We start from the raw sequence: 18,526 nt of genomic DNA, 5'->3' as shown, positions 1-18,526 counted from the left end.
AGTGTCGTTTACAATCTCTTGATATATATATAAATTAAAAAAAATATATATATTTTTTTTTCTCTAAGAGTTTTAGGTATCTCCCCTTTTTATTCTAACCGTATTTCTCTTTTTAGATTAATATAACCACTATGCCTGGCAACAAACGCACCTGGTCTTTGGTAAATCCTAATCCCGATATTACGTATTATAAAGGTGCGGATTTTACTCATATAGTATTATGGTTTCCTTAACTTTAAATGTTATATATATGTTACTCTTTTAGTTAACGTTACGTGACATATCCACTTGTTTAGTTGTTCCAGAGAATAAAGCGTGATGATTACGATGGTCCAATTGAAAATGTATGGGCCGTTCCTCGGCTAGATGAAGTAAGAAGATGACGAGCCTTCTGTCATCTGGCAGTGTTGAAACTGGCGACCTTCTAGGGCTGCGGCGGTTATTTTCTATAAGTCCATTTCCAGGGTTGGTTGAGGTTGTGTTCTAGGATCACCTATGGGCTCAACTTGGGCCCCTGTGGTATAATGACGTGGCAAATATAAGTTAAAAACAAAAGTTTTGAAATGAAAGAAAATAATATTTTCTTTCTATTCATGTATATTGTAGGGAGTTATTGAGGTGTCGTATTTGCAATTAAAGCGCATATTGCCGTTTCTAAATCTTTGTATTTGCGTGCAAGATTCAATTCTCTCTTCCTGTATCCTTCTGTATGTGTCCGTTTACCCTCAAATTGCTCTTTTAGGATCTGGTGGACGACGTGTCTTCTAACATCACGTTTGTAGGTATACCTTTTCCAACAGCTCGCACATTTATACGGTCGAGCCAATGTCCGTTTTTGCCCCTCATATTTTATTTCGTCGTGCCATTGATTACGAATATCTCGAGTTACTTCTCGGAGAGTGAGATCCTCTAGATCTTCTTTTTGTTCTTCGTCATGTTTCTCCTCTGGAGAGGAGTTCATTGAATCAGAATGATCTAGGCCTTCTGTTAGTGATTGATCCTGTATGTCTGTAGGGTTAGTTTGTGTAAAATTCGGGTCTTGAAATTCTTCAGAACTAATCCATTGCAGGGCCATGTCAAGTTCTTCCTCCGTTGGGTCTTGTCCCAAAGGTATTTGCAGGTGTAGATGATTATCTTCATGGGGTGTAGTTTGGGACTCTAAATGTTCGTTTCTGTCTTCCATACGCAGCTGTGAAAGTTACATGTGGTACTTTATGATCATAAAAATTTTAGTTCGCGTTTTGACTGTATTTATTATAGAGCCTGGCATATATTTTTAATTGGTTGGTTGCTTAAAAATTTTCTCCTTTTCTCTTGGGATGCGCGTATATATATATGATAGGTTAACATTTTCGTTATCATCATGGGGTTGTCTTATAGATTCCCGTGAACCTTCGGTATACAGTTCTTTCTTCCTGTTCATACTTAACCAACAATTCGTACGCTGCTTTGACTAATACGGATAACTGTGTTTCATCTGCGTTCAGTGTTTTGTATATAGTCTCAGTGTGACATATGACAGGCGATGCGTTAATGATACACATTTCCGAGGTACCTCTGTTTCTACAAGTAAATGGGTTATATATGAGGAGTCCTAGACAATCTAATGCAAGGGCTAAAGTGTCGATAAATTCTTCTACTTCAACTCTTGGTATTTCGGTTTTTCCCCGACTCGTTCGAGTCGGGCCAAAAAGTTTGATATAATCATTATTACAAGTTTTTTGTTCTTGTTTACGTTGTTTTCCTTGATATGCATGGCTTCCATTCTTTTTTCTCTGTAAATAGTATAAAAAGAGTTTTATATATGTCAGTTGGAAAGTCACGAATATTATTCTCGGCTTCGCCTCGGCCGACAATTATATGTGATCTGACAAGGAAAGGTTCTCTGCTGACGTCCTTCGATTTTGATGAAATTCAAATATGTTATTCTACATCAAAATCTAAAAGACACGTATTTTTTTTTATCGGCGGAAATACGTTTCTAGGGGTTGAAATCACCCTTTAAAGTTGAGACCTCCGAGGGGTACTTTTCAGGTTTCACCTATTTTCACCTGAGATAATAGAATGCACCCAAATGGATAATTATCTTAATGATAAACGATGAAAAATGCAACTGGTTTCATATCGGAGGGTTGCATAGGAAAAAAGTTATAGGGGTTGAAATTCACAAAATCGTTATAACAAAAAAAGTATTGCACCTATCTCGATGAACTTAATTGGATTTCGAAGAAGGTAAAAAAATAGTAGATACGTGTTTTTGCGTTTTTCTCGCAAATCAAGTTAAGGGGGTGAACTACCCCTATATATGTTTACATCAAATCTCAATAAAACGGCAGTAATTTTTTGTTGTCCTTATTTCTTCTGGTCGTGGTACGTTTTTCCTTCACATTTTCAATATTTACATCTTAAATGATGGATAGATTTTTCTCGAAATTACATTTTCATAACTAGTGAAAGTTATAGAACCTAAAGTATGCGTCCAATCCTTATGGTTTATATTTCATTTGAAGGCAATCTGACTCTTCTAGTTATACTTAGAAGATTCTATTCAAAATTTATTTAAACAATGGATTTTACCTAATTGAGCAAGAAAAATGCGAGAACATCAAATTTTTCGGTTGAAAATTCTACCACTTCATCATTTCGTTTTTTGTAACTTTCCATGGTATTCATATGAATCACATCCATAGTATGAAAGAATTCACTTTTTCCCGCCAAAAATTACTGATGGGATAACTTCTACAGATAACAATTTTTTTTATTAGTTAATATTGAATAACCCCCAATACAAATTCCAAAAATATCTATTCCTTATGTTTTTCACAAAAATTCGGTAAATATTGACACATTTCCATAGTTATCATCAATTCAAGTTATCATCAACTCCCCCCCCCCCCCCCGCCCCTTTACTTGACGGTGTTATTTGGAAGTCATCTCTGTTCAGTCTGTGACTCGCTCCCAAAATTAGATTTGACATACGACGCAGAAGCAGTGATAAAACTGCGATCGCGGAATGTATTCACCACAGTCGGTTATTTTTATTTTACACAAAAGAAGTGCCTTACAATTCGAGACTATTTAAAACGAAGTTGCAAGTATTAATCAAAATGAAGATAAATCCTTTGAACGTTATTAGAATGCTTCTCGCAACTTTTGAAGTTATGCGTTTACCGGATTCGCCAGTGAATAACGATGAAATACAGTTGAAAGAAAACTTTGAAAATATTTTGTTGACTGCAATGAACGAATACAGTGGTTTTGAAGTGGTAGAAGAAAATTCTTTGGATTTTGAAGAACCGTTCAAGGATTGGGAAATGGAAATTGTTGAAGATAAGGAGTGGGCAAACGCCTTGCATGAACCAGAACTTCCGCCTGATACATGCACTCGTGATGACGAAGATTTATCTTACGAATACAAATTAAGGGCCGTTCAGTATTGGCGCAGCGGGAAGAAAGGAAATTTAAGTCTGGGCAGTGTTAAATAAAAGTTCAAGAAAGTGCAATCTATACGACAGTTGCGGCGGTGGGCCCACAATTTGAACAAGGGGGGGACATACAAAGAAAAATTAGCACGAATTTGTGGATACACTTTGGAAAATTTCAAAGCTGCTGTGGATGCTGGTTTAATAGTGCACGATTCCGATTTAAAAAAATGGGCCTTGCATGCTCAAAAAGAAGTAGGGCATACTGATTTTCGTTTCAAAGCATCTCGTACGTGGATAAACTCATTCAAAGCAGCTCATCGTATCGTATCGAGAAAAATTAATAAATTCATTACATCCAAAACAATTGAAGATGGAAAAGTCTTGGAACAACAAAGTCAAAAATTTGTCTATGACGTAAAGCAAAATATTAGAACGTACGAATTGTCAAATACATTTAACGCAGATCAGATTGGCTTCCAACTAGAAATGCATTCAGGAAGAACTTTAGCGATCGAAGGAGAAAAGCAAGTACAATGTCTTGTACAATCAGTCTCTTCTACGACTCACAGTTACACTATTCAGCCGACTATATCAGCTGACGGCAAGCTGCTATCTCCTCTATTTTTAGTTTTAAAAGAACCAACTGGCAAGATTGGTCCATTAGTGGAGAAAACGCTTTTCAGACCCGATAATGTGTACATAGAAGTATCCAAGTCTGGGAAGCTTACTTCAGGTATAAATTACATCCACTGTTTTTGTGTAAACATTTTTTCGATTGAAAAAATAATACGTTTTTCTATTTTCAGATCATTTTAAAATTTGGTTGGAGCATGTATTTTTCCCGAAAGTTGGCCCAAAATCATTATTACTGATTGATTCTTGGACTGGACACTGTCCCCAAGCTGTACTTGATGTGAAACCTTCAAATAGAGATGTCAAAGTAATGATTATACCTAAAGGAACTACCGGAAAAATCCAACCCCTCGATGTTTTTGGATTCCGAATATGGAAAAATTTTGTTAGACATTTTTCTGATAATTGTCTTTTGATGAATTATGATATTAATTTGCATTTGAGAAACAATATCATAAAGCTGCAATCACTCGTTCATAACCAACTGTCGTCACCACGTTATATCGATATTTTCAAATATTCTTGGTACAAAAGTGGTTACATAGAAGAAAAACCTGCGAATTTTGAGAATCCTGTAGATTTTGCATTTGGAGATTCCTGCAACTCACATTGTGAAGTTCCAGGATGCGAAAATGTTGCTATTGTTCGCTGTTCCTGGTGCAAAAAGTCGCTATGTTTTAAACACTTTTTCGATGATTATCATTACTGCAGTACTTACAACGGTTAATAGAGCACACCATTATATGTTCGCTTCTATTTATTGCTGTTGTCATATTATCAATAAAAGATATAAGCATATTGTACGCTCTCTTTTTTTTACTTGACTACGCAATTTTTCTATGCGTCATCCCAAAACTTGGTCTTATCAACCGGAACGAATATGAGTATATGTGTAAGCGCTTATCGTATGCCTATGTTATTATCCCATTGCCAAATATAAATCAGTCAGAATTATCAATAAGGGAAAACGTATCACGACCAGAAGAAATAAGGAAAACAAAAAATTACTGCCGTTTTATTGAGATTTGATGTAAACATATATAGGGGTAGCTCACCCCCTTAACTTGATTTGCGAGAAAAACGCAAAAACACGTATCTACTATTTTTTTACCTTCTTCGAAATCCAATTAAGTCTTCTAACCTTGAATTTTGAGGTTTATGGAAGCTCGTTCGCGTACTCGTCCTTATAAGGTTGAGTATGGTCTGCAGTGTCTGCTCCTAGGTTTACTGATGGCGGAGCTGTAGTGCGTGCCGGGGCCGATGGAGGTGGTGCCCCGTATAATGGGATTAACGTGGATGTTAATTTTGAGCATGACATCTCAAATTTTTTTGTCTGGCTTCCGAATAGGCCTGATATGTCCAGGTAGTCAGATTCCGCCATGGTTAGTTGGTTGGAGGTCGATGGAGAGGTCAGTATATCGAATAATATTTGCTCTTCTATCTGCTTTTGCTCTATGACTGATTGCCACTGCTCGCATAAAAATTTCTTTATTTTTATAACGTTGTTTAACGCGCAAGAGAAATTTTCCTTCAAGAAAACTCCGTGGTGGATGCAAAAACACTTAGGTGTGACGCTTGGAGTGAGCGCGGAGAATCCTGTGCTGAGATCTATCAATGGGCATTCCACGATCCCTTGTAAGAATGTGCCCTGCTCTTTTCCAAAAGTATACATCCGTCCGACACTCCTACTTAAGACCCTTAATTGGTTGACTCCCTGGCGCTAGGTGAGACTTCCCTCCTGCCAACCCAACCCATGGGGGGTGGTTAGATTCCCGCAATTCGTCTGGTGCTCGTGGATACTCTTCAGGTGGTTGTAACATCCAACAATCCATATGATTCCCTGTTAGTGACATTATTGCAATTTCTTTCAGAACAACATGCCTTGAATTGATTATGTAGTATCCTACATCAACTGCGTATAGCTGTCCCGTAGTCATTTTTTCTGTACAAAACAGAGAAGTAAACGTTGTGCTTTAGTAGGAAGCGATTCTAATCATCACTGCTGCTATCACTTAAGTCTATGGGAGATAAGCGAAGTCTGTTCGGGTGTATAATTCGAGTTTCTTTTCCCACTTTAATTTTTATATTTCCATCTCTTTTCACTTCGATAACCTTGTGTGGTCCAGTGTAATGATCTCCAAATTTTCCTTGCTTCTGCTCTTTTTGTAGAAATACCGCATCTCCTAGATTAAATTCTTGCGGTTTTGATTTTCGGTCATAATATTTTTTTGATCGTTCTTTTGCCACAATTAGATTTTCTTTTGCGACTTTTTGAACGTTATGTAGTCTGGTAGCTAGTTCAGTTAAATAATCTCCGTAAGCTCGATGTTCTTCTTCAGGTTCTTGGCTAAATGATGGTTGTCAGGCAAATTTTCCGAATACTAATTCGTATGGGGTGTGTTTTGTTCCTTAATGGACGCTAGTGTTATATGAGAATGTTGCTAATTCAAGCCATTCGTCCCATTCATTGTCTTTATTAATGAATTGTTTTAAATATTCCACCAATGAGTGATGCGATCTTTCTAGAGACCCGTTAGATTGAGGATGATATGCTGTTGTTCGACATTGTTTGATTTTAAATTTTTTTGCCACTTCTTTCATTAGGTTACTCAAAAAGTTTGCTCCTTGATCTGTTAGTATTACCCTGGGTGATCCGAAAACGCAAATGAAATTTTTGATTAATGCATCAGCAATGTTAGTCGATGTGGCTTTTCTCAAAGGTATTGCAAGACAAAATTTCGTAAGTAAATCTTGAATAGTTAATATGTATTCACGTCCCTTTTTTGTTGTAGTTAAAGGTCCCACTATATCCATAGCTATTTTGTCTAATGCGGAGTCAGGTGTATCTGTAATTATCATTGGTTGTTTTGTTTTTACGCGCACTAATTTCTTTAAATGGCATTTTAATCATCGATTTATAAATTGTTGCACGTCTTCTTTCATATTTTCCCAATAATATCGTTGGCGAATTCGATTATACGTTTTAGTTATTCCTTTGTGTCCTCCTATTGCAGAATTATGAGCTTCTTCCATTATTTCTTCACGAATATCTTTGTTCGGATATTTTACGTCTCCTCGACAAATTGTCAGCTTAGTTGAGAGATGTTCCATACCTTTACGGATAAATTTAAACATTTTTTCCCAGCTAGTGCCATTAATTTCTTTTGTTTTAGCCATACTGATTGTAGAAAGTCGTAATTTCTTCAAATCTTTCCCATTTTTTCCACAGACCTTTAACATTGAACGTTGATTTAATGTTTCTCCATTTTTATCTTCGATTATGATTGCTACATGAAGTTTTGAATTACTTTTTTGTATTTTGATTTCACCTAATTTTGCTTTTGGAAATTTTGGTAATGCTCGTCGCTCGAAGAGTCCTGTCGATCCATCGTCGCGAGGTTCCCCTGATTCCGAGATAAAATATAAGTAATTGTCCTTTCTCATGAATAATTGTTCTCCTATTTCTGCCGGTAAACCTTTTCCTTCCGAGGGAACAGGTAATAGCTCTTCTTGAATATCTTCATCTTCTGTATCGTTGTCGGAGCTTGATTCCATAGGTTCGTTGATTTGATCAAAATAGTATTCATCGGATTCGTCACCTGACAAAATCATGTCTTCTTCTTCATATATTATATTTTCCGTCGGTTCTTCTGTTTCAGCTTGCCCGTCATTTACTATTTCTTCTTGCTCGTTCTTTTGACTATTGGTCGGTTTACTTTTTAATTATTTAAATACTCGTTTTGCAGCTCTCTTGACTGGTTCTGCGATTTTTGATCCAATGCTGTCTTTTGCACTTCTCAGTCTTCTGGCTATCGGTTGTTCATCGCTCTTTCCTAGTTGAGCAATAGTCTTTTTGCTTTGTTTTCCTTTTCATTTTCTTCTTGAGCTCTTTTACTTCTTAACCTTGTAGCTATTGGGGAATCGTCAGTGTCTCCCTGAGATTTTTCTGTATCGGAAACTTGACCTTTCTCTCGGTGTATAGGATGAATTCGTTGCACTTGATCTTCAGCGACGTATGGGTTTCGTGATAAAGCGTCAGCATTGATATTTGTTTTTCCAGCCTTATATACGACTTCATAATCGTACTCTTCTAATCGTAAACGCCAACGGGTCAAATGCGATGTAGGGTCTTTTGAAGTGTGTAACCAAACCAATGGTTTATGGTCCGTTACGAGTTTAAAGAGTCTACCGTATAGATAGGGTCGAAATTGGGTGACTGCATGTAAGATAGCGACAGCTTCTTTCTCATAAGTGCTGTATTTTTGCTCAGCATCATTGAGCATGCGTGAGGTGTATGCTATAGGTCGATCCTTTCCCAATATTCCTTGACTAAGTATTCCTCCTACTGCATATCCTGAAGCATCTGTAGTTACGATGAATTGTTGAGTAAAGTCAGGATATTGTAAAACTGGTTCTTTAATGAGTAATTCTCGCAAAGTCTCAAAAGCTGTTTGATGGGGCTCGTCCCATCCGAAGGAGCCATCCTTTTTCAATAATGTGGTAAGTGGTTTCGCAATTTGAGCAAAGTTTTTTATAAACCTTCTGTAATATCCAGCAAGTCCAAGAAATTGTCGTACGTTTTTCACATTTTTAGGTTGTGGAAATGCTTTGACCGCAATTAATGTTGATGGGTCAGGTCGTACTCCATCTTTACTGATTATATGTCCCAAGTACACTACTTCGGGTCGTAGAAATTCACACTTATCCGGTTGGAGTTTTAGTTGCGCAGCTCGCAATCGTTTCATTAATCGTTCAATTTTTAACTCGTGTTCTTCTAAAGTTGAAGCGTATATTACTATATCATCTAAATATACAAATGCATCAGACCCCTGTATTCCCGTCAAAACTTGATTCATGAGACGTTGAAATGTTGCGGGTGCATTTTTGAGTCCAAATGGCATTCTGGCGAACTCATAGTGACCATAGGGTGTTGAAAAAGCGGTTTTATGTTGATCTTCTGAATGCATCTGAATTTGATGGAATCCAGAAGCGAGATCAAAGGTTGAGAAATACATTGCTCCTCCCAATTGATCTAGTATTTCGTTGATAAGTGGTAATGGGTATGCATCTGTGATCGTTTTTTCGTTCAGGGCGCGATAATCCAGAACCATGCGCCAACGTTTGTTTCCTTTTGAATCTGCTTTTTTGGGTACAATCCATACAGGTGAATTGTACGGGGATTGAGATGGTTCTATTATTCCTCCATCTAATAATTCCTTGACTTGGCGATTAATTTTTTCTTTTAAGACGGGTGGATAACGATATTGTCGAGTCGTTATTGGTACATAATTTACCGTCGGAATGCGATGTTGAATGGCATTTGTAGCCATTAGTTTTTCCCCTGGCAGATAATAGCGATCTTGAAATTCTTCTATATGACTGATAACACTTTCCCGTTCTTTCGTATTCAGATCATTTAGACGTAATAGATTTAGTATTTGCTGTGCTCGACCTTCACATGAGATAGTAGATTTATTTGAAATAGTAGAACGATTCTCGTCGAGAATTCGTGTGTTGATTGAAAGAATTTGTGTTGAGTTTGATGACCCTTCTTGAGGTTCAGATTTGTGCTTATCGTGATGTAGTAGCTGTTGAGATTTATTAGCGTTGCGCATTGATTCATTTCCCGACGGATACGAATCAATTTTTTCCCTCATTTGTCGTTCCAAAGGGGCCGATAAGAGCTCATACGGCTGTAGTTTTAAAACGGGTATTGCGACTTCGATTTCTTCTTCCATGGTGTTGATTAGATATAAATGTGCTTTCCCCTCGTTATTAGTTACCAACGCATTTCCTAAATATATACCGTCTGATATATTTAGTTTAGGCAAGTATCCCTCCTTTACTTCTGAATTAGCCACGCGTACGTAGAACATTTTTCTACTTCGTGCGGGAATAATTATGGTTTCGAGTTTAACAAATGGGATTTTATGTTTTTTCCATTTCAGACATTTCTCGGAGTAAGAAACATCAGCGTGTTGCGTGTTAAAAAATTCAGTCCCGATTAAACCATCATCCTCGATAGGGAAATCATCCGCAACCAAGTGAAAAGTGATTATTGAATTTAGAATCTGGATTTCTACTCTTCCCAACGTATTGACGTAATTTTTCGTAATTCCACTAATTTTAACGATATCACTTTTGTCGATTTCAACTTCTGGTGCTATTCGACGTTTTTTGATCAAATTTAATGCGGATCCCGTATCTATCATTAATAAAGTTGGTCCCACAAGATCTTGAGATTCAACGGATATCACTGGCACGTTACTTGTGCGATTTAGGAGTACGACGGCTACTCGTTGTAGTCATGCTGGGTCTTCGCTTGTTTCTACATGTTTTATGCTTCGAACAAAAGAAGTTCTTAACGGTTCGTTTTCACTGCGTAGATTGGGTTTTTGAGCATTTTGCGTAGGATAAAAACTTCTTTCGTCTGTATTTTGACGGAACGGTGTTTGATTTTTATGGGCGCTCACGTATTCTCTTTTTCGACATTTTTCAATTAGATGTCCCGGAGTTTTACAATATCGGCAGAAAATTGACGGACTGTATCCCGAATTATTTATTTGTCTATTATCAAATGTCCTGTGTGAGTTAATTGGTTCAAATTTAGGATTATCTGGTGGTTTATCGCTCGACTTGTAATTTGTATTAGGTTGCATGAAACTTCTTTGGTATTGATTACGGCTCTGGTCGTTATTAAAATTTCTGTTTTGCGATGAAAAACGTTTTTGATAGTTGTTGGAAGGGTTGGATTGCTCTTGGTTTTTAAATACCGCACATTGATTAGCGACGTGTCTCTTTTGTAAGCACAATTGGCATATGGGCATATTTGACTGAATATGATGAATACGTTCTCTTGATTGGTACTGTGGTTTCGAATAGTTAGAGGGTTTTGTCATTCTAAAATTCCGCAATGCGTCTTTTGCTTGCAACTGTCGTTCGAGTTCAACTGCTTCTTTCATGGTTTTTTCAAAATTTTGTCCCTTTTTAATTCTAGCTTCCAATTTACTTTCCAAACCACGAATAAAACATTCCGTTAAATCCTCGTTTAAATTTGCTATCATCTCTCCATTTAATTCTACTCCCAGTTTCGTTTTATATGCTTCATGAATTTTGTTTCCTAGTTCTTTAGTGCGATTTGCGTACGACAAGGCGGATTCGTTTTCATTTTGAAAAATTCTTCCGAGGTCTCCGAGGAGTTGATTAACCGTTTTTGCTGGAGCATATAGGGTTTTCAAAAAGGTGGTGAATTTAGCCATTGTATCGAGTTCTACTCCGTGAACTGCGCGTCTAGCTTCACCCCTTAATTTATTACGAAGAACGCGTGCAAGATTGGGTCGTGCATCTTCGGTTATCATTTGCTGTGCCTCTTCACATCCTTCGATAAAATGAGCCAATGAAATATTGTGCCCATCAAAAATTGGGACGGCTTCGAGAGCATATTTGATTGAAACAGGAATATTAGCCATGCTAGAGTTTAAATCTTGAATTGCTTGTCTCAGTTGTAGATTTAATTGTTCTACTCGTTCTTCGAAGGAACGGATAGTGCTGCGAGAGATTTTTAGTGCGTCTAGAAGATTTTGTTCCCCATCAAGAGGATTTTGGTCGTTGTCAAAATAATTTAGGAGATTACTAGCACTTGAGCTTGGTAGATTTGCTGCACCGAAAGATTCTGATGCCTTATCAGGAGTGTTTGCTGTTTGTTCAATCTCTTTTTTGTTACTATTCTCTTCGTTATCACTTCCAGCTTCTGTGTCGGACTCTATTACATTAGTTTCCAGTGATTTTTTTAGAGGAGTTCTTTGAGTCATTCTATTTTTCCCATATCAACTGCGTTAAAATCCCACTTCTGACACCAAATTTTTATATGTTGTGTTACGTCCCCGTAGAAGATTTTGAATTAGCAGGGGGTATATGCAACACGGTATTGACTCTTCTTTTGGGTCAGGACACTCAAGTCCTTTACCCGGGGACGAGAGAGCCACGTCGATTGAGTATGGGAGCGCAAGAATGATATTTCCTTTTTGCGAGTTAGGTTGATTTAGACCCCGATGGCATGCAGATGAACCGTCTGGGGGGTGACGATGTGGTTTGTTTGAATAAAAGAGTACTCACAGGGTTTTTGCCTTGCTTGGTTAATTGGTGTTACTCTTTATTGGAAGGTACTGGTTGTTCCCTCTTATATTTTCTTTACAATGGTCCGGGTTGAAGCGTCGTCGTAGGTTTCGAGCAGTTACAAGTGCTCGCTCCGAGATAGATTACAATATTTATAATTATATTTATCTTATTGCAATTATTATTGGAATTCCGCTTTGGTTTAGTTTGAGTCTGAGATATTGAGTGAGATTACTTCTTGAAATTTTCTAAGTTCGATTTTGAACAAGAGCTGATGGAAATTCTGACTAAGTCCTTTTCTTTAATTATTCGTGGACGTGGTAACAAAGACTTTTTGAGACAACTGATCTGATCTTTTGATCTGCTCCTTTTGGGCACTTGCCCCCCCGTTTTATAGGGTTTCCCCCATCTACTTCTTTTCTTCTGATTGGTTCGCTAAAATATGGCATGATTTCTGCGTCTTGAGGGATGAGCTTTGGAGTTTCTGGGTCGCGCATGTGCCCCATTTGCCCATAGCCAATGGTTGCAAATAATGAAAGGAGGGGGTACCCGTGGCTCTCTTGCATATGAGTTCAACAACAGTTTTATGTCTTTTCTGGCGCGTGTTTCTGCTCATACTCTTTGGCCTTGCAATACACGTCTCTTATGAATGTGATAAAGATGAGTCTATCTGTGTGGCGTGTGTCAGCGTGTGTCATAGTGTCTTAGTATGATGAGCTGGATGAGTGTATACTAACGGTGTACAGTGATTTTATCAAGTTGGGCAACCTCTTTTTCCTTGCCTCGATAATTTTTATGTATTGATATGATATTCGTTTTAAAAAGGGAGACTTATTTTTCTGTGTACTACATTTTCTCTTACTTTGTATCTAATAGGTTTTTCATTAGGTCAGGGGTTACTAATCATGATGTAACATTAGATTCTGATTTAAGACAATCGTTTTAGATCTCGCGAAGTATTTGGTTGAGACTGGAGTTTGAATTTGCGATTACTTTCCAAAAATTTTCCAAGTCCCGATTCAGACAAAAATTCTTCAAGTCCTTTTCTCAATTAGTTTAAAATAAACTGGCGTAGTGACGGCTTTTCAAAGATCGGCGAATAAATGGCACACCGGGCTCTTTGTGACCCAGTTTAAATAGGTTTTGCCCCAATCGGCTACTGTCCTCTCGATGTATTTCTAACCGACAGTATGCGCAGTTGACTTGTCCTTTGGTATTTCCGGTTTTCTCCCAACGAGGGGGACGATCTGCACGTGCAACCGACAAAGATTCGCGTGGTTATTTCCTTTTTTTACGCTAATACTTATTGAAAATCATACTTATACTTTTAAAGATCTTACATATATACAATTGATTCGTTTGCGGCGTAGAAGGTTTGAGAATGTCATCTTTCTTCTTAAGCCGCGTACACACTTGAGCGCGAATGCGAATGAGGCAGGCCGAGGCCGCAAGAGCGCGCAAGTGTAGACGCCGATCCGAGGCGCGGCAAACAGCCTTGAGTCGTGCGGCGCAGGGCCTCAGACCGAGCCAAACATCGTGGATCGGACAAAGAAATTCGTGCTCAGTCTGGACGTGTTTGTTTATATACGCGCATTAATTGTCCGTGAACGGAGCATCAAAAAACACTACGGTATTTCTAATTCCTAAATACTAAAAGGAATTTAGCAATAAGAAACTGTACGTATTTATTTACTCGTTTACTCGTACGTAATCATTTTATCATACAAATTTAATTAGTTTTTTTTTCTTGTACTCGCATCGCGCGTTATTCTTATTTGTATACAAATGTGGCTATTTCAATCTGTTTTACTGTAATCTTTCGAATTGACTAATAATGGGGTAACATAGTAACAAAGTTGAATCATTTCTTTCCATATTTAAGTGCAACTTACCTACTTTTTTAGTGCCTTATTTCTTTCTTCGAAATGGAGTGGGATCAAGAAACTTGTATAAAGTTGATTGGCGAATACAGAAATAGAGAAGTTTTGTGGAATCCTCGAAATCTTTTTCATTATAATAAAATACGAAAAGAAGACGCCTGGAGGGAAGTTTCTGAAAAATTTGGAAACGATATTAATGAGGTGAAAAAAAAAATTGAGAGCCTGAAAGGTTCCTACAGACGAGAGAAAACACGAATGAAGAAAAGTGTTGGAACAGGAAAAGGTAAGAAAGAAGGAGAAATTCCAAAACAATGAGAATAATTTCGTAAAGTATATTTATAATTGCAGGACGAAATGAGGTTTACATGTCCAAATGGTTTGGGTTCGAACATTTACATTTTTTGGAAGATAAGGACGAGGTTCGGAAGACTTTGAGCGTAAGTAGTAAAGTTAGAAACAATTCAAAAGTTTAAGAAAATTTCGAATATTTAATTCGATTTTAAGTGTAATTATTCTGCCATGGCAAACTACCACAAGTACAAAAATATTCCGTAAACTCCTCTCGTATTTGTTGTGGAAATCGTTTTGTTCTTCGAGGTACATTTTGTATCGGAAGAAGAGATAACATTCCCTGTTGATCATTTCGCCAGCATCCAGTTATTATTTCTCCATTCTGAATAATGTCTGTAAATCCAATGGGTGTATAGATATTTCTTGAGGTTTGACTTCTGCGTAAAAAATTATGTAAGCTGACAACTGTCATCACAATCAGTTCCGCTTTTTCTGGCTGTAACAACATTGGTTTTCTCAAAACTCTAAACACACTAGCAGCAATGCCAAAGGCATTTTCTACTACACGACGTGCTCTCGATAAACGGTAATTGAAGATTCGTTTTGGAGATCCTATTGGATGAGTGCCTGAGTAGGGCTTCATTATATGCTCATGAAGAGGAAAGGCTGCATCTCCTAATAAGACGCAGGGAACTTTTATTTTTCTCCCATATAAAGCTGAAGGCTTAGGGAAATTTAAATTTCCTTTTTCTAATTCTTTGAATAATTCACAATTTCTGAAAACACCTCCATCTGAAATACGTCCCTGAGCGCCAACATTAACGAATATAAAATTATAATCAGCATCTACTACCGCCATTAAAACAATGCTGAATTGAGATTTATAGTTATAGAATTCGCTTGCACTATTTATTGGAGCTTGTAAAATAATGTGCTTTCCGTCAACAGCTCCCATACAATTTGGAAAATTCCATTTTTCGTCAAATGTATCGGCAATGCTTTTCCATTCATCAGCAGTTGACGGCATCTGCAAAAAAATATTTAAATAATAATGAAATAACTACCAATCATGCTATAACACATTTGCTCTACATAAATGTTCAATAATTTCAGAAAACTAAGAATATCCATTTACTTATACAGTCACTCTTTTTTTACACAGAATGTACCAACACCGTTTAACGAAGAAGAAGATTCTAGCAATGAATCACGAAATGAGACATTCAGAGAAGAAACAGAAATTGGACAAAATCAATACTTTGAAGAAGTACTTGATGAACATACACTAGGCAACGAGAACGAGATGTCGGATAAAGAAGATAAAAAAGAGTTCAAGTCTCCAAAAAAGCTTGCAATAAAACGGAAAAAGAATGAAGAAGACCCAAGAATTGCAAAAGCTTTTGGGTATCTCGAAGAAGCAACTGTAGCTGCGAAGCAAAAAAAAGATCAATATAGTCTTTTTGGAGAATACATTGCAGATAAATTGCGCACGTTTGACGCCCGTAGTCGCGCCGTTGCACAACATCGAATTAGCAATGTTGTTTTCGAATTGGAAATGAATGCATTTCAGCATCCGGAAACTCCACTCGTGCAATCTTCTTTTCCGATCCATTCCTCTCAGAGAAATGCTTATCAATCAGTTGCTCCACATAACCAAAGTCAGGCGCAATTTGGTTATAGCGACCAATTTTATCGAGCACCAATGTCAACAAATTATAATCAACCCTCCCTGCATTTGTCCAATTTTCAACAGGAGACATTACGTCCACTTACTCCACAAACATTTGACACTGATAGCTCTCGATCATCCACTCCAATGAGTCAGCTAAATTCACCATATCCATCTCCCCAAAAAAACAATTCGCCCTCTTTATGTAATTATTTTCAACAACTTTCAGATTCATCCAATGATACGCAATAAAGAAATCACTACAATATTTTTATATCGATATTCTTGTATTTTATAAATATACTACCAATAAAAATGTTCATGACAGCTATTAATATTTGTTACATTTTCACGTACCTTCATGTAATCCTTCAGACAATCAATTATTGCTCGGCACACGTCTGGTATTATTTTCGATATTAGTTGTTTGGAAATTTTAAATAGATATTGCAAACTTGTGAAGGAATCACCTGTTGCAAGAAATCGTAAAGTTACAGCTAATCTTTCTTCAGGTGAGACTGCTTTACGGAAAACTGTGTCGTTTTTTGATATCTTATCTTTGATGGAATTTAAAATAAAATTAAAATCACTGTTTGACATTCTTGTGAAGTTTTTAAATTGACCACTTTTTTCTTCAACTCGGAGATCTTTCAACATCGAGGTCGTCATTTCTGTTTTTCTTTTCAGATATAGCTGAAGTGACCACCAACGTCTTTTATTTTTCACTTTTTTATTTTTTTTCAACAATGAATAAATTGTGATAAAACTTGCACAAGCAACTGCAACGTTTGTGTCCTCCATTTTCGAATGGCCCGAATGAACTGGAGCGTTTCCGAACAGTTGCCTCAGTTTGCCGCGTATGTCTTCGGGCAAAATTATTATTCCTCGGCGCGAAACGTTCGTTACGGCTTCGGCCTGCCTCATTCGCATTCGCGCTCAAGTGTGTACGCGGCTTTAGATGATTCCGCGCGCGCACACACACGTACTGCTATGTTCCGCGAATAAGGTCAATCGGTGCGTTTTTTTTGGCGTGGTATAACCCATACTTATTCCTTTCTTACGTTATAGAATTTGTCGCATTGACTGTCTTACATCATACTTCACTGAAATCTTTCTTTACAGAATCGTTTCTTCTTATGTTCTACGGAGTTCAATAGAGCCTTATTCTGTGTTTATTATTTCCCTTCTATTTCGGCTTAGTTTCGGATCAGAGGGCATTATCAAGAGGTAACAGTCTAATACAGTGAGATTAACTTGAATTTATTTCTTAAAACTTTCTATGTCCCGATTTCAGTAAAGAATTAATCGAAATTCTGACTAAGTCCTTTTCCTTTGTTCTTTTCGCAAATTAATCGGGCATAGTAACGGTGTAAAAGATTTCGACAAAGACACTGCCTTTCCAGCGTCCGAGTGTTTATAAGTTTTCTTCCATCTGCAACTTGTTCTTCTGATTGGTTCGCTACATCGGCTCGCGTGACTTCTTATGCCTTGAGGGGTGAGCTAAGAGTTTCCAAGGTTGACTTATTATGCGGGCCTTGAAAAGAAGATACTCGTGGCTTTAATAATGCCATTTTTATGACTTTTCACAGAAATCATCCTTTTGTCTCTTGTTCATAATTTTAGTCTTGCTATGCACGTGCCACACTGTGTGATAAGGATTGCCCTAAGGTTTTGGTGATGCGCGCAGCGCGTATGACTCAGTTGCTTCGAAGGCTGCGCAAGGGGGACCTATAGTAGTAGTGTGTAGTGACTCTAGTGTTATCGCGTTAGGCCAACTCTTTCCCCTTGCTCTGATAATTTTTATGACTTGATATGGTATTTGGTTTTATGGAAGGCCTATTTTGGTGTATTAAATTTTCTTTTATTTTGTATCTGGTTTATTTCGTCGATTGTTAGGTTACTGTCGTTGGGGCTTAGAAATTTATTAAGTCAAAGGGTGCTGATCATGATGGTAACAGTCGATCATGATCATGATGGTAACAATCTTCGACGATTTCTAGCCGATTGAACTCTGCCATAGAGGATTTCAGAATTGCCGCGAAACTTTCTTTCAATTCCACTTCATAATTATTAACAGGATTGTCAGGAATGTTCATCACTTCGAATATAAGAAACAGCAGTCTTATTACGTTCATTGGATTGATCGATATTATAATAACGATATGAAATTCACGATAGCGGACACGATAATGACTGATCAACAGTCGAACAGCAACTTAACTTCTGGAGTGATATGAAGGCAGTTTTTGCTTTTTTATCCTGAGTGGGAGGCTTAATGTGATATCACCACGAAAACAGCATTTTTTTGTTATTTGGATACCCCTCAAGCATTAGCCTGAGCAAGCTGGCTTTTCCAAGAATATAATAGGCGTCGATCCACTATTGCGACTCTTGATATTTGAGATTTTTTATCTTCGTAAAGCGTTCAAAATAGAAACTTATATAAATAGAAGAGATATTAACACTTCTGTATAAAGGTGAAGCATACCAGAATATTCAATTCTCTATCTGAT

At 37.3% G+C, this 18,526-nt stretch overlaps 2 protein-coding genes and 2 long non-coding RNA genes across 6 annotated transcripts; 2 read left to right on the top strand and 2 right to left on the bottom strand.

The window, feature by feature from the left end:
• The first annotated feature begins 74 nt into the window (after positions 1-74).
• On the top strand, positions 75-659 carry LOC122413181 (uncharacterized). The gene is made up of 2 exons (XR_006261523.1): positions 75-195; positions 297-659. It is a non-coding gene; the product is annotated as an uncharacterized lncRNA (long non-coding RNA).
• A 3,976-nt stretch (positions 660-4,635) lies between these two features.
• Positions 4,636-16,344, top strand: LOC122413177 (uncharacterized). 3 transcript variants are annotated; one of them, XM_043423350.1, is made up of 5 exons: positions 4,636-5,467; positions 13,575-13,850; positions 14,078-14,336; positions 14,402-14,490; positions 15,507-16,344. In XM_043423350.1, the coding sequence occupies exons 3-5, from the start codon at positions 14,099-14,101 to the stop codon at positions 16,263-16,265; spliced, it is 1,086 nt and encodes a 361-aa protein (XP_043279285.1). In that variant the 5' UTR covers positions 4,636-5,467; positions 13,575-13,850; positions 14,078-14,098; the 3' UTR covers positions 16,266-16,344. The 3 variants fall into 3 exon arrangements, with proteins under 3 accessions (XP_043279285.1, XP_043279287.1, XP_043279286.1); XM_043423352.1 differs by lacking the exon at positions 4,636-5,467 and having other exon boundaries at positions 13,419-13,850; positions 15,507-16,094; positions 16,154-16,344; XM_043423351.1 differs by lacking the exon at positions 4,636-5,467 and having other exon boundaries at positions 13,419-13,803.
• On the bottom strand, positions 5,501-13,168 carry LOC122413179 (uncharacterized). The gene is made up of 2 exons (XR_006261520.1): positions 12,174-13,168; positions 5,501-6,000 (listed from the first exon to the last, which is right to left on the bottom strand). It is a non-coding gene; the product is annotated as an uncharacterized lncRNA (long non-coding RNA).
• On the bottom strand, positions 14,372-17,239 carry LOC122413176 (protein ANTAGONIST OF LIKE HETEROCHROMATIN PROTEIN 1). Its single transcript, XM_043423349.1, has 2 exons — positions 16,371-17,239; positions 14,372-15,371 (listed from the first exon to the last, which is right to left on the bottom strand). Exons 1-2 carry the CDS (start codon positions 16,941-16,943, stop codon positions 14,553-14,555), a joined length of 1,392 nt encoding a protein of 463 aa, XP_043279284.1. The 5' UTR covers positions 16,944-17,239; the 3' UTR covers positions 14,372-14,552.
• Between the last annotated feature and the right edge of the window lie 1,287 nt (positions 17,240-18,526).

Source organism: Venturia canescens, chromosome 7 (assembly GCF_019457755.1).
Source record: "Venturia canescens isolate UGA chromosome 7, ASM1945775v1, whole genome shotgun sequence".
NCBI classification, from domain to species: domain Eukaryota; kingdom Metazoa; phylum Arthropoda; class Insecta; order Hymenoptera; family Ichneumonidae; genus Venturia; species Venturia canescens.
The sequence above is the reverse complement of the archived record's forward strand: the minus strand, read 5'-3'. Positions and strand labels throughout refer to the sequence as shown.